The sequence below is a fragment of the Sceloporus occidentalis genome, unplaced genomic scaffold (assembly GCF_023333645.1).
Source record: "Sceloporus occidentalis isolate IW3139 unplaced genomic scaffold, rSceOcc1.0.p SCAF_5, whole genome shotgun sequence".
In the NCBI taxonomy this organism is placed as follows: Eukaryota; Metazoa; Chordata; class Lepidosauria; order Squamata; family Phrynosomatidae; genus Sceloporus; species Sceloporus occidentalis.
In genome coordinates this window covers 18,055,296-18,067,917 of record NW_028316985.1, presented here as the reverse complement: position 1 = coordinate 18,067,917, position 12,622 = coordinate 18,055,296, and the positions used below count along the sequence as shown (strand labels likewise).

The 12,622-nt window shown below is 39.4% G+C and overlaps 1 protein-coding gene across 6 annotated transcripts in view; it reads left to right on the top strand.

Annotated features, from left to right (window-relative positions):
* Positions 1–12,622, top strand: part of LOC149311719 (voltage-dependent L-type calcium channel subunit alpha-1C-like) — a 487,833-nt gene that overhangs the window by 349,752 nt on the left and 125,459 nt on the right. For 5 of the 6 annotated variants that reach the window (XM_089527750.1, XM_089527748.1, XM_089527752.1 and 2 more), the window contains 2 exons: positions 1,345–1,474; positions 8,111–8,170. In XM_089527750.1, coding sequence (XP_089383876.1) covers positions 1,345–1,474; positions 8,111–8,170 — 190 coding nt within the window. Of the gene's footprint in view, positions 1–1,344; positions 1,475–7,908; positions 7,969–8,110; positions 8,171–12,622 lie in introns of all 6 variants that reach the window. The other variant, XM_089527751.1, reaches the window with a different exon arrangement.

The window sequence follows — 12,622 nt, the reverse complement described above, 5'->3', positions numbered from 1 at the left end:
CAGAACAGTAGATTCAGTTCAACAGTAGAATATGCTGCATTGTGGAGTATGCTGGAGTCTCCTTTTTGGAGGTGTTTAAACAGACTGGATGGCCATATGTTGTGAGTGCTTTGTGTATTCCTGCATGGCAGAGGGTTAGACTGGATGACCCTTTTGGTCTCTTCCAACTCTATGATTCTGTTATTTCAAATTCAACACTGCCCCCCCCCCCCAAAAAAAAATAGCTGTTTACCCAAGCTTGGAGAGTTTGCAATCTAGTTTTCCATTTGTACAAATTATCAAAGCTCCAAGCAATAAAATACCAGTTGAAAACAAGAGAAAAACAACATAAATATTACAAAACTATGTCATTGAAGAGACAGAAAAAAATCAGCATGTGAAATCACCTTCTGGCAGTAATGAACCAAAATCTTGCATCTGACAAATTGCAGATTGCAGAGAATAATGGCAGTGTGATCCGAGATGCGTTGTGAGGCACTTTTGTGATTTGTTATTTATTTCTGGTGGGGTGGGAGTAGGAAATCCTTTATTGATCTGTTTGTCATGGATCAGTTACTGTCTGGTTAAGATTGGGCTTAGAACTCCATACTGGCCTGATTCCAGCCACCTGTGACTACAAACATGTTCATTTAGCTTTGGAGGTTTCTACCTAACTGAGCTCTGGAATATGGACAGTCTTAGACAGTCAGTACAATGCCTACCAATTAAAAGAAGTCAATAAAATCCAACATCACCTTTCCATCTACACAGATGCATCCCACTCAGCTTTTCTCTGTGGTTACATGTATTTTAAAATTGGGCATTTAAACAAAGTCTTCCTCATAAAGATTAGAAAAATTGAAAGCACCTTGCTATGGCCTGTTTTGTAAGGAGTTTTTATATATCAAATCACTTTCATCTTGATTCCATAATTATTTTAGAGCTGATAGCAAAGATATCCTCCTAAGAGGAACAGCTCTTAACTATTACTGTATGACTCTGTGTGCTTTATGGCTGTTAACTTTAAATATATGGACTAGTGTGGCAGCAAACCTTGGTGTGGGCTTACAAGTTCAGATTGCAAGTATAGAACCACATGATTGAATGTTTCTTTTTATTCATCCCAGATGAATGCCATGCCATGCCAATTTTAACTGTGATGAAAAGTTTCAAATTAAAGAGCATGTCATCATGTGAGGCACTCACCCTCAGTCTAAAGTGGTAGATTCCAGGCACAGATTTAAAACAAATGAGAGAACTAGAGCTATGAAATACATTCTACAGATATCAAATATTCCAGTTTTCATTTTCGTTGAAGCATGTCTGACCAATATGGTTTTGTCTCTTCCTTCTGTTTCATTGCAGATTTCGGGTCCACTGCCATCGCATCGTTAATGATAATATTTTCACCAACCTGATCCTCTTTTTCATCTTGCTCAGCAGCATCTCACTGGCGGCTGAAGACCCAGTCCGACACTACTCCGTTAGGAATCAAGTATGCTTCCCACCTTCCTTGCTTCTCTGCAACCTGTTCAAAATGAGGCTCAGTAGATAGATCCTACCCTATCCCCCACCCTGCCTATGCTAAATTCATGTATAGATAGATAGATAGATAGATAGATAGATAGATAGATAGATAGATAGATAGCACTAGTCTGCTGCTAGTCAGATTTGGTGTGAATTAATTTCATATTCTATGTTTATACTGAATTAGTTGGTGTACACAATCACATTTCGACTTTGTTTTGCTTCTGGCAAGGTTTGTATGGCCAGAAGGCACAAAGAGAATTTAATACAGAGACAAACAGCATAAAGGTAGATAGTTAGATGGACAGGTGGAGATGGAGGAAATAATACTTATGAGAGATTATAGGATACACTTCCTCAGCCTGGTGCCTTCCAGATGGTTTTGCTGGCTAAAGACAATGGAAATTGTGATGCACATATCTGGAGGGAAAGATGCTGTAGGAAGTTGTGGAAGCAACAAATATCTATATTCTGGCTGCTGAAAAACATGCTACCAGTGTTAGAGCCTTCAAAATTTGCTTGCTACCTATTTCTAAAGACATATTGAGACTAGCGTTCATAACCTGTATAACCAGTTCCTTTTTGAACCTACACACAAGGTGTTTCAGATAGAAAATGTTTTCTGCAATTTATACCTATTTCTTCTCATGTTCCCCATTGTTGCCCAGAGAAGGCAACCTGTGATCCTCCAGATATTTTTGAACTTCAGTTTTGGCTGTGCTGCCTATGAGAAGTTGTCCATCCCTGTCTTAGGCTGCATCCTGCATCCACATTGCAAAAAGAATCCAGTTTGACACCACTTTAACTGCCATGGCTCAGTGCTGTGGAATTCTGGGAACTGTAGTTTGTTGTTGCACCAGAGCTGGCTGACAGAGCAGGCTAAATGTCTCAAAGAATTACAAATCCAAAATGTCCATAGTATTGAGCCATGGCAGTTAAAGTGGTATTAACCTTGCACTGTGGGTGCAGCCTTAGATGTTTGCCAGGTGCTCCAAGTTTCTTAGACATTTGCCTAGTGCTTAAGATATGTTTCAAACGTTTTCAAGTTTCTCCTCATAGTTTTCAGTGGTGAATTTGTGTTCAAGGTACATATGTTACTAATTTGACTCAGTCACCTTGTTGATTTTCTCTATGAATTTTTCTTTTTATAAACTTTTAAAATTTGTTGTTATGGAAGCCGCCTTGGGTTCTGTCCTGGGAGAAAGGCAGCAGATAAATAAAGTATGTATGTATGTATGTATGTATGTATGTATGTATGTATAAAGAAAGAAAGAAAGAAAGAAAGAAAGAAAGAAAGGCAAATAAAGTGCAAATAAGGAATAGGAAATGCACAAAACAAGTCTTTCAATCCAGTATATTATTGTCAAGTAAATATGACAAAGGACATGGTTATAGGAAAATTGGTACATTAGAATGCAGGCACCTGCTTCAAAGGCATAATGATGTTTCCAAGAAGCTACAATAGCATCCAAAATCCACAAAACAGTGATACCTTTATTTGAACAACCAAAATGCGCAGAATACATTATATGAGCTTTTAAAGCTCCACTGGCTTCTTCATCAGACAAAGGTATTTAAAATCATACAGGAAAAAAATATATATCAAAAATGACGATGTTAGTCACAGGCTTGCATTTTGTCAAGGTATTGGTGTGTTTTTCCTGGTTGAGATAGCGTGGAGGGATATCTATGTAGGCAGGCCTCTACCTTCTGGCCCTGTGGCCCTGGGAACAAAGCTTTCCAAAGTCCAGGAGATACAATCTGAATTCCATTAGAAGGAAGAGGGCACTACCTACGTAGATATCCCTCTACACTATCTCAACACAGAACAGGACGCCAGTGACACTTTGACAAAATGCAAACTTGTGATTAACATTCTCATTCCCCCCCCCCCCTTGTATGGTTTTTAACACCTTTGCCTGATGAAAAAGCCAGTGGAGCTTTGCAAGCTTGCAACATGTATTTTGTGCATTTTGGTTGGTTGAATAAAGATATCACTGTTTTGTGGATTTTGAATGTTATTGTACTTTGCTATATGGCCAGTGCAGCTACCCCTGATATTTTTCCAAGAAATTGTTACTGTATTATGTGTTCTTTGTGTACACCGGCCTGCCTTTAAATCTCTGAACAGGAACACTTCTGCTTAGTATTCTCGTAGAAAGGTTTTCCAGTGCAAAATGACTATGACAAAAATGTACAGCTGTGAAAAATAATGAAAAAATGTGAGGCTTCTTCTTACAGTTTGGCACTATCCTTAAGCTACACAATCAGAATAAATCACATGATGTGCCTCATGGTATAAAGATTCCTGCAGATAGCAAGTAAGCATTTTGCTCGACTAGCTTGGTATTATTATTTCCTTTCTTTCTCAAGTTTTGGAACCGTCAAACATGTAACTTTTCACCATCAGTTTTAAATGAGTGGCACTGAGGTGATCTTCCAATTGTGTACTTAAGAGGCAAAATAATAGTCCATATTGCTGGTGGTGTGTGAAGTCCATTCCATATGTGGATGAAGAATTTATATGGATTCCATATATTGACCCTGCTATGTAATGACTCAGTTTGTCCATAGATAAATTTGTTCTGTAGTTCATGGATTGCCCACATTAGGGCTGCTACTAATCTCTGCAATTTAAGCAGACAGAGTGAGGTGAATCATGAAGAGAAGAATGAGTAAAGCTGCTTGTCCTAGACCTAGCTGTCACTGTGGTGGTAATTTCTAAATAGGCAGGTAAGGCTCTAGCCTGTGGGGAGATGGCTAGGCTAGAACCACTCTCCTTGATATAGTAGTTCCTTCATGGAGAAATGATTTTGTGTGGAGCATTCAGTAATGTGTCCCCCAATTCCACCAGCAGTGGCATTATCTCTTGACAAGGTTATCCTCCCAGGATGCATCTGCACTGCAGAAACAATCCAGTTTGACACACTTTAACTGCCATGGCTCAGTGCTATGGAATTCTGGGAGTTGTTGTGTTGCAAGACATTTAGCCTTCTCTACCAGAGAGCTCTGGTGCCACAACAAACTACTATTCACAGAATTCCATAGCATTGAGCCATGGCCGTTAAAGTGGTACCAGACTGCATTATTTCTGCTGTGCGGAAGCAGCCCCAGTGAGAACTCGGTCCCAGAACAGTGCTTGGACCTTTGATGTTTTTCCTGTGTCAGCACACCTGAATTACCCTCTACATATTCAATAATTTATCCAGTTTTCAAATATTCTCTTTGCTCCATCTGAACATGCCCTTTTAGTATATAGTAGGGATAGTAATTCAACTGAGTATGATTTAAATAAGAATAAGCATAGTATCTGGTTTGAACCCGCTGGTAAACAAAGTACAGTACTGGGTGCATCTGCTCTATAATCATTTCCTTTCAAAACACACTTTGGTATATACACAAGGCTTGTGCTAAGAGCTGCTTTTAACTGAAATTGCCACCCTATACAAATTGGCATTGTCTTGTCACTTTGAGGCTGGAAAACAGCTGAAAACCCAACGTGACCATCATGTTGAATTGGAGTCACTGGGATTACTGGATTTGGGTGCTACGTGTCAAATTCCTCTGTGAATGTGGCCTGCAGGTACTGCCTATGAAACAGTAAAATTCTTAACAAGCAGCCATCAAATACATTGTATGAATTAAAATGGCAATCCTGTAATAGGCAGCTGGGGAGTAAACTCTGTTAGATTCAGTGCATAGACATACATAGGTTTGCACCGTAAAGCAAAGTTATTCTAGAAGACTTCATACCATTTGAGAGCTTGATCAAATTCTCGAAATTATAAACAAGCACAAAGTTCCACTGCAGATGCCATTCCTAAACATCTTAATCTGGAGTGCCTTTGAAGCAGCACTGCCTTCATAAAAGTAATCCAGACTGCAGGATCTCTGGGTTTTAGTAATATTCTTCAACCATATTATTTTATTTAATTAACTTAAATTAAGTAAATTAGGTTGTGGTTATTTTGAGTCTGAGGGCTGCATCAAATATTGCCAGCAACATGATCACATGCACATGCATATACACATATGTGCACATTCTCCCCCCCCCCCCACATCTCACTATGCAGTTCGTTCTCACGTATGTCTAAAAATTGTTACAGAGTGATGTGAAAGTCTCTGTTACCACCTCCACTGAGATAATTGTTTTGCTAATGTTACTAATAATGTGAAAACAGCATTTGTTGAAGGATGAGTGAGAACCAGTGGTGTAATGGTTTGAATGTTGGACTATGACACTGGAAAACCAGGCTTTGAGTGCTGCTCAGCCATGGAAACCCATTGGATGTCCTTGGGCAAGTCACACAATCTCTCAGTCTCAGGGGAGAGAAGTGGCAAATCCTCTCTGTGAATTATCTTGCAGGGTAAAAAAAGATAGATTCACCTTAAGGTTGCCATAACATGGAAATGATTTGAAGGCACACACAAAAAAAGTACAATAATTGGGGTTGGGGCAGAGTGAGACATTCACCTTCTCCAGCTGTCCCCAGCACACACACACACACACACACACACACACACACACACACACAATGAATTTGCTCTGATAGTCCCCATCTTCTCTTCATTTATTTTTCCTGGCTACTAGTGTGGGGGGAAAGCAGTCGCAGTCCCTCCAACATTTCACAGATGAAAACCATGACACAAGTGAGCAAGCCACAGTAGAGTATAGTCAGGAAAGCAAAAATTATTAATGAGGGAAAACACATAACCAAGGAGAGGTTACAGCAGTTTGCTTTTGTCTGAGCCTACTGGGAATGAAAAGATTCTGCCCCCTCCTCTCACTGAGTTAATTGGATGCAAACTACTATTGTACTGTACTTTGAACTCAGTGTACACCAGTAGAAGTAAGCTGAGGACAAAGAGGGGTGGGAAGAGGGGAAAGAAACAGGATTATTTTAAAAGCAGCTGAAAAAGTTGGATGTTGGGGGATTACTTGGAACTATCCCTGCCTAATTAGGAGCTGGGATCACTATGGGGCAGGAAAGGCAAGAGCATCTCTGATTCCCCATCAGTCTCCATTATGGCTGTTTCTACACTGGTAATAGTGGCAGAAAAACACTGATCTCCATATCAGAGACTCTGGAGGTTGGGTTTGCACACCTCTGACTCCTCAGTGAGTGAAGAGATTGTTCTCCTGGCACTGCAAATAGCAGCGCAGTACAGTACAGTACAGTATTTACCCTATAAATACTAGGTTAGTGTTATGGGGAAATGGGTAGGGGCTTCTCTGGGAGTGGGCACAGAGCTCCTGCTGTGCGCTTTGGTGTAAATTATTTGCATTGACAAGCCTTTTTATCCACAGATATGCTAGCTTTTGAAACAGAGTAATTAGGAAAAACGATTCCATTGAATTCAATGAAGTAGCTTCAGAAGTGCATGAAGTTCTGCTAAACTGAATCTCAGTCCAGTCATCTTTAATTGCATTGTCATGGAATTTGGCCCATAAAGCTTAATGTTGGGAAAAATCAATTGGGTGACATAGCCTTTCTTTCTGCCTTGGTTAACGACTGGTTAACGTGATGAGGTTTATGTGCTTCCCCTAGAGACAATAACCCTGTAAGGTTTAATCAAAGTTGCTGTGGAGTTAAGCCAAGAAGAAATTGCACTTCTAACAATGTAGTTAACAACATTCAGAGGACAAAGGATTTGATCACTAACTTAAGCATATGGTTGAATACCAACCACAAAAGCTAATAGCAATAAGCTATTGCCTGTTCACTATGGTTGAAGCTAAAATGAGCTTTGTGCCCCAATGCTAATATTTCCTGCTCACAAGCAAGTTTCACTGATTTGAATGGCAACTATGCTTAAGATAAGAATATTGCTAAGTGAATGTTGCTTTCCAGCATCAGTAGCTGCTGGGCTGCTTTGTTTTTTAAAAAGTGGTTAAATATAAAGTGCATGCTGTATATGTTTTGTTCATCCTCGTAGCTACTGAAAAAAATGTCATAGCAAGTTTTGCCCAGCGGTCTGAAGGTACATTTTGTTTCCATCTGAGTATTCATTTATCAGTTACAGAATTGAAACAGAGCAAACTTGGAAAATAGTTATAGAAATAGAAATTGCTTATTTTCTCATAGAGAAGTATATTTCTGTTGGGTGGGAGGGTGTTTAATTTGGGAAATGCTGGAAATGTCTGTTTTGTCAAGAAAATGCTTTGCCATGAAAATGCCCATGACAAAATGGTGAACAAGGGAAGGTGCTGTTTAAAATTGCTGCTTTTAGCCTAACATTGCTTTCACCAATTTGTTACAAAATTATCTGTTTCATGACCCCTTTCCTACTCCCTTCGAGTTAAAACAGTTGTGCTTTTTGATTTTGTACTGTGATTTGCTTTTGCAGTGATCACTCACAGATCTTCCTTCCTCCTGCCCTCTATTCCCTTTTGTTTTACAGATCCTCTTTTATTTTGATATATTTTTTACTGTCATTTTCACCATTGAAATTGCTCTGAAGGTAAAGTCCCCATGTTCTCTTCCATTATCTTCTCAATCATGCCAACTAGTTCTCTGCTACTGCTCTTTATTGCTAACACACGCACCTGTTTGTGTCTTGGCCACGCTCAATAATCACTAACCCAACTGTGCTTATTTTTCAGATCCTAGGCAATGCAGATTATGTCTTCACTAGTATCTTTACATTAGAAATTATTCTTAAGGTAACAAATCTGAGCAATACACTTCTCTCTCTTGCTTTTGCTTTGTCTTTTGTATCGCTTTAAATCCCAAGTCTCATCTCCACGATCAGGTCATCCTTTGTAGCTTAGTAGTGACTATGTATGCTTTTAAAAATTGTTCCATCTTAATATTAAAATTCCATTGGTTTGTATAACTGTCAGTGCTTTGCCATGTATTAACCTAACGAAGTATTATATCATTGTTTAGGAAACACAGGGAAAGAAAAATGTCCTGGAACACAATGTGTTTTCAGGCAGGAGTATCTGCTCACCACATGGAATTAGACAGATTTCAATGTTTTTGTGGTGATCCTTCCCTGTTAAGAATCTGGGGAAAACAAAGTGAGGTGTGCTATGGGAGGTATACTGTGTAGACCGCAAATAGTCTCTTCTATTGCCAAAGCCTACTTGGTATGCTTACTGTTTCATATCACTTCTTCAACCACCTTATTTGGTGGCAGAGAACAGCGTTTCTACACGAGACCAGACTTGCACAATTCATGATATTCTTTGTCAGATGTTGCACAACAGCTTTGCTTGATGGTACCAGAGCTTGGAAAGTTAGGTTTGAAAAGGATTTTTTTTCCCCAGTAATTCATTATAAAAGCAGAAAGAGTGATTTGATGCTATTAATGGTGTTATTTAAAAAAAAACATAGAAGGCAAACAATTATTGCATTTCATTGCTTTAAAAACCTTTCAGCTTGTAAAGAAAATGGCATAAAATCCAAATAATCCCACTCAAGATGTCCTCTAAAAATGACTAGTAAATTCAGTTTTTCTTTGTAATTTCTACTCGATGATTTTCTATTGAAATGCAACATTTTAGGAATATTGTTACCGAAAGGATAGTGACTATGTTACTTACAAACCTTTCACTTCCAAGCTTTGGGCTTGTCAGAATGGCCAGATGTAATAAAGAAAATTATTTGTGCATATTAATTTTTTTGGCCAGTGCAAGCTCTACTTGATAAAATTCCCTCATTTGTACAGCTATTCAAGACATAGGGGCTCTGTCCTCTTTTGCATCTGGTCACAAACTGCAAATGAGGGAGAAGTGATAGTGGATATTAAGCTTCTAGCAGTGTGCAAGAAATGACTGGTGAGCACCAATTTGGCTTGAGGGGTTATATGTTGTTCAGGCCTATTAGAGAAGAACAGAGGGAAAGCCTAGAAAGAGTGACACTGAAGATCAAATTACATAGTACATGCAAATGGAGATATTAAATCTTGATTTAACCTTTCAGAGGCAGAGTGGTGAATTTCCATACAGAAGCAGCAGAAGGAGCACAGCTCTGGCAGGGGGATTTCTAAGACTGAAACACTCCTTTGTCACCAAACATTATTTTGCAGGAAACCCTTCCCTCCAAATACTGCCTTTACAGTACAGCTATCAGAGTTTAAATCTGCCCATTTCCATGTAGCCTGTAGGTTATCCCTGATTTCTGGAGCATCATAACCAACAGGAATCATAATATTTAAGAATCACTACTACAGAATATTAGGATTCACTCTAATGATTCCACGCAGATATTTCCACATAGATAGATTCACCAGAAGTAATAAAGGGAACAGTTTCCCCAAATGTGCAGGACAAAATCTTCCATTGAGGATTTCCAGTGGCCCATTTCCCATCAAGAGATTCTGAAACCTCTCTTGTTTAGAAATTCATCATTCCTGACCTAAGAGTAGAACTTTTAACACTAGAGAAAATGACATTGGGTTGCTCCTGTGTCCACTTCCTGTAGGAAACAAATCCTCTTTCAGCCTAAGCCTTGCCAGCTAGTTGAGGCCTGGAAATTTAGCTCCACATCTCACAAAAACCCAGTACTCTATGACCCCACACCCTAAATAAACTATCTGCCCCCCAAGTCTGTATTCTCTCTTTTTAGTTAACAGTTGCAATTGTGTGATTCCCTGAAGTGAATGCTATCCCCATGAGGCTATAGAATAGCACAGTGAAGCATTCAGAAATAAGGTAGATGGCAAAGAAAGTAAAAATAAGCTCTCTTCCACATTTATTTATTTTGTAAAACCAATAATATATTTTGGCTATGTGTAAGATGCTAGTATAGTTTATTTTTCTATCAAGTTTATCTTAAACTGTTATCAGGAGACAGATCCCTTTGAGGGAATATTTAAAAAACGTAATATTAGCCAGTAGTGAGGCAGTACCTAGATTGGTGCTCTTAGGTCCCTTATAGACGGCCACCCTAGGACGGACTCAGTCCGTGCTAGGGTTAGAAAGGGGCATCTCTTCCAGACGCCCCTAATCCTAGCACGGACTGAGTCCGTAACAAATGGCGATGGCCGTTCCACATGGCCGCCGCCATTTTGACGTAATGGACGCTCTGTGTCCGCACATCATGCGGCAGAAGTGACACCACGAGTGCACAACTAGCGCCTCACGGCGTGTCTTCTGGGCTGCAAGAAGGAGCGTGATTTTCGCGCTCCTTCTTTGCTGCGTCCGGGAACCGCGCCATTTGGCTGCAGCGGTTCCTGGACGCAGCAACCGGCGGCGGCAGCAGACCGCCACATTTCGGCGGTCTGTAACCTGCCTTAGTCAGTCCCAAAAATGAAGCATCTAAAGGGTGATCATAACTAAAGCATTCTGTTTTGGTATGATTCCAGCTGTCGTACTAGTCTTAGAGCTAAGACAAATGTCCATCTGGCAATGACCTATATAGCTAGTGCAAGGTTAAGGACAGAAAGGGGAAATAGGCCATGACCTGGTTGGCAAACTCTGAGCAAAACAAACTCTGTGTGGTAGTATGTCCTCCTGCTAATCAAAACTTTGATCTGCCTTGTCCATAAGAACAGTTTGTTTTCTTCTGTCCCTTTCATCTCTACAGTAACTGATAGGGAAGAAGATAATTCAGAGTTGCTATTACCTTTCAGGAGAGGTGGCAGTAGTTCAGAATGCACCCAGAACTCTCAAAATCCTTCCTCCTGACCCACTGCATTTCTACATTCCTGACATATTCTTTTCACAAATTGTGTCCTAGCACAATTGTGTCCTGGCAGATGTCAGAACTGTCATCTGCCTCAAATGTATGCTTCAAGGATAAATATCAAATGACAGGGACCCATGTGAGAAAGGAAAAGCCCAAATGTGGGACACTGGCTTTTTCCTTACAGCTTGTCTTATAAGAGTAGTAACTTGTCTAGGATGTTATTTTTGGAAGAACAGGATTAAAATTATATATGCTCACTTAACTATCATGCAGGTTTATGACATTTGCCGTCTTTAGTATATCAAATTATAATACATTGGCTGGAATCCTATTATGAAGTTATGTAATAATAAACAAACCTATGATTGTGTAAAGTTAAATTGTGCCATTGCACAATGTTTATATTCTATAGAGAGGAGTGGAGATGTAGCTATGTTACCAGGACCATTTCAGAAGTGGAGCCAGCAGTGGTTTTGCTGTGCAGCATTTCCAGTGTACAGTGTGTCCTGATGCACAACGTGTCCCTTGCTCAACAGGACATCTTGTGCAGCACCCCATTGTGCATCATCGACAAGTATATAAATGGACCTTTGAAAATCTAATCTTGTCTTAAGCCTACTAATGTCTAAACACATTTAATGCTGAATTTAGAATTACAAACATCAATAAAATAAAAAGAAAGCATATCACTGGACTTTTTCTCCATTAATTTGCGCCTAGACACTTCCAAAATATTTAATGCTTGGTTGACCCCCCATTTTCTTTTCTCACTTATCATGTACACAGACCCACTGAAGAATTTAACCATACATAAGAACACAAGAAATCTGCTAGTTACCTACCATTCCACACAATGATACATTGAGCATTAAATAATGAAGTATTATAATCTAAACATACAAATGAATTTTAAATAATTATAGTGGTATCACTGCCCTTACAGGAAAAAATGCAACCATATTATGGTAACCACTTGCTATGTCACTAAAACCCGTGGCAAGAGTGAACACGCTTTGTATGATAATGACACTTAACAGAGCTTCCTATTCTGATTTCAATGGTGTCTTCCTTCTTCCTTTAAGATTGCCATACAAAATGCAAGCCTGAAAGGCCTTTTTACTCCCTTTGTTATGGCAAGAACCCTGCCTTTCCCAACTACATCCTTTTGTATAAATTCTGCTTGAAGAGTAGAGTTTATACTTCCTTTCTGATTTCTTTCTGATAAATCAGTAGTGAGTTCTTTCTAATGTCATTTGGTTTTTGATGACTTATAAATTTAATTTATTTCCCACCCTCTTCAGCACATCTTCAATAAAGACTGGCTGGAAACTGCTAGGTTTTCTGGCCCAAGCATATCCTTGGTTGGTTGCAGAAACTCAAGAATGCAGCTGAGATGGTTGGTTCTTTGCAATCCAGAAAGTGTTGTTTGAGAATGCTATGGTCTTATGTGTATTCAAACACAGAGGTTACACTAAAGTTGC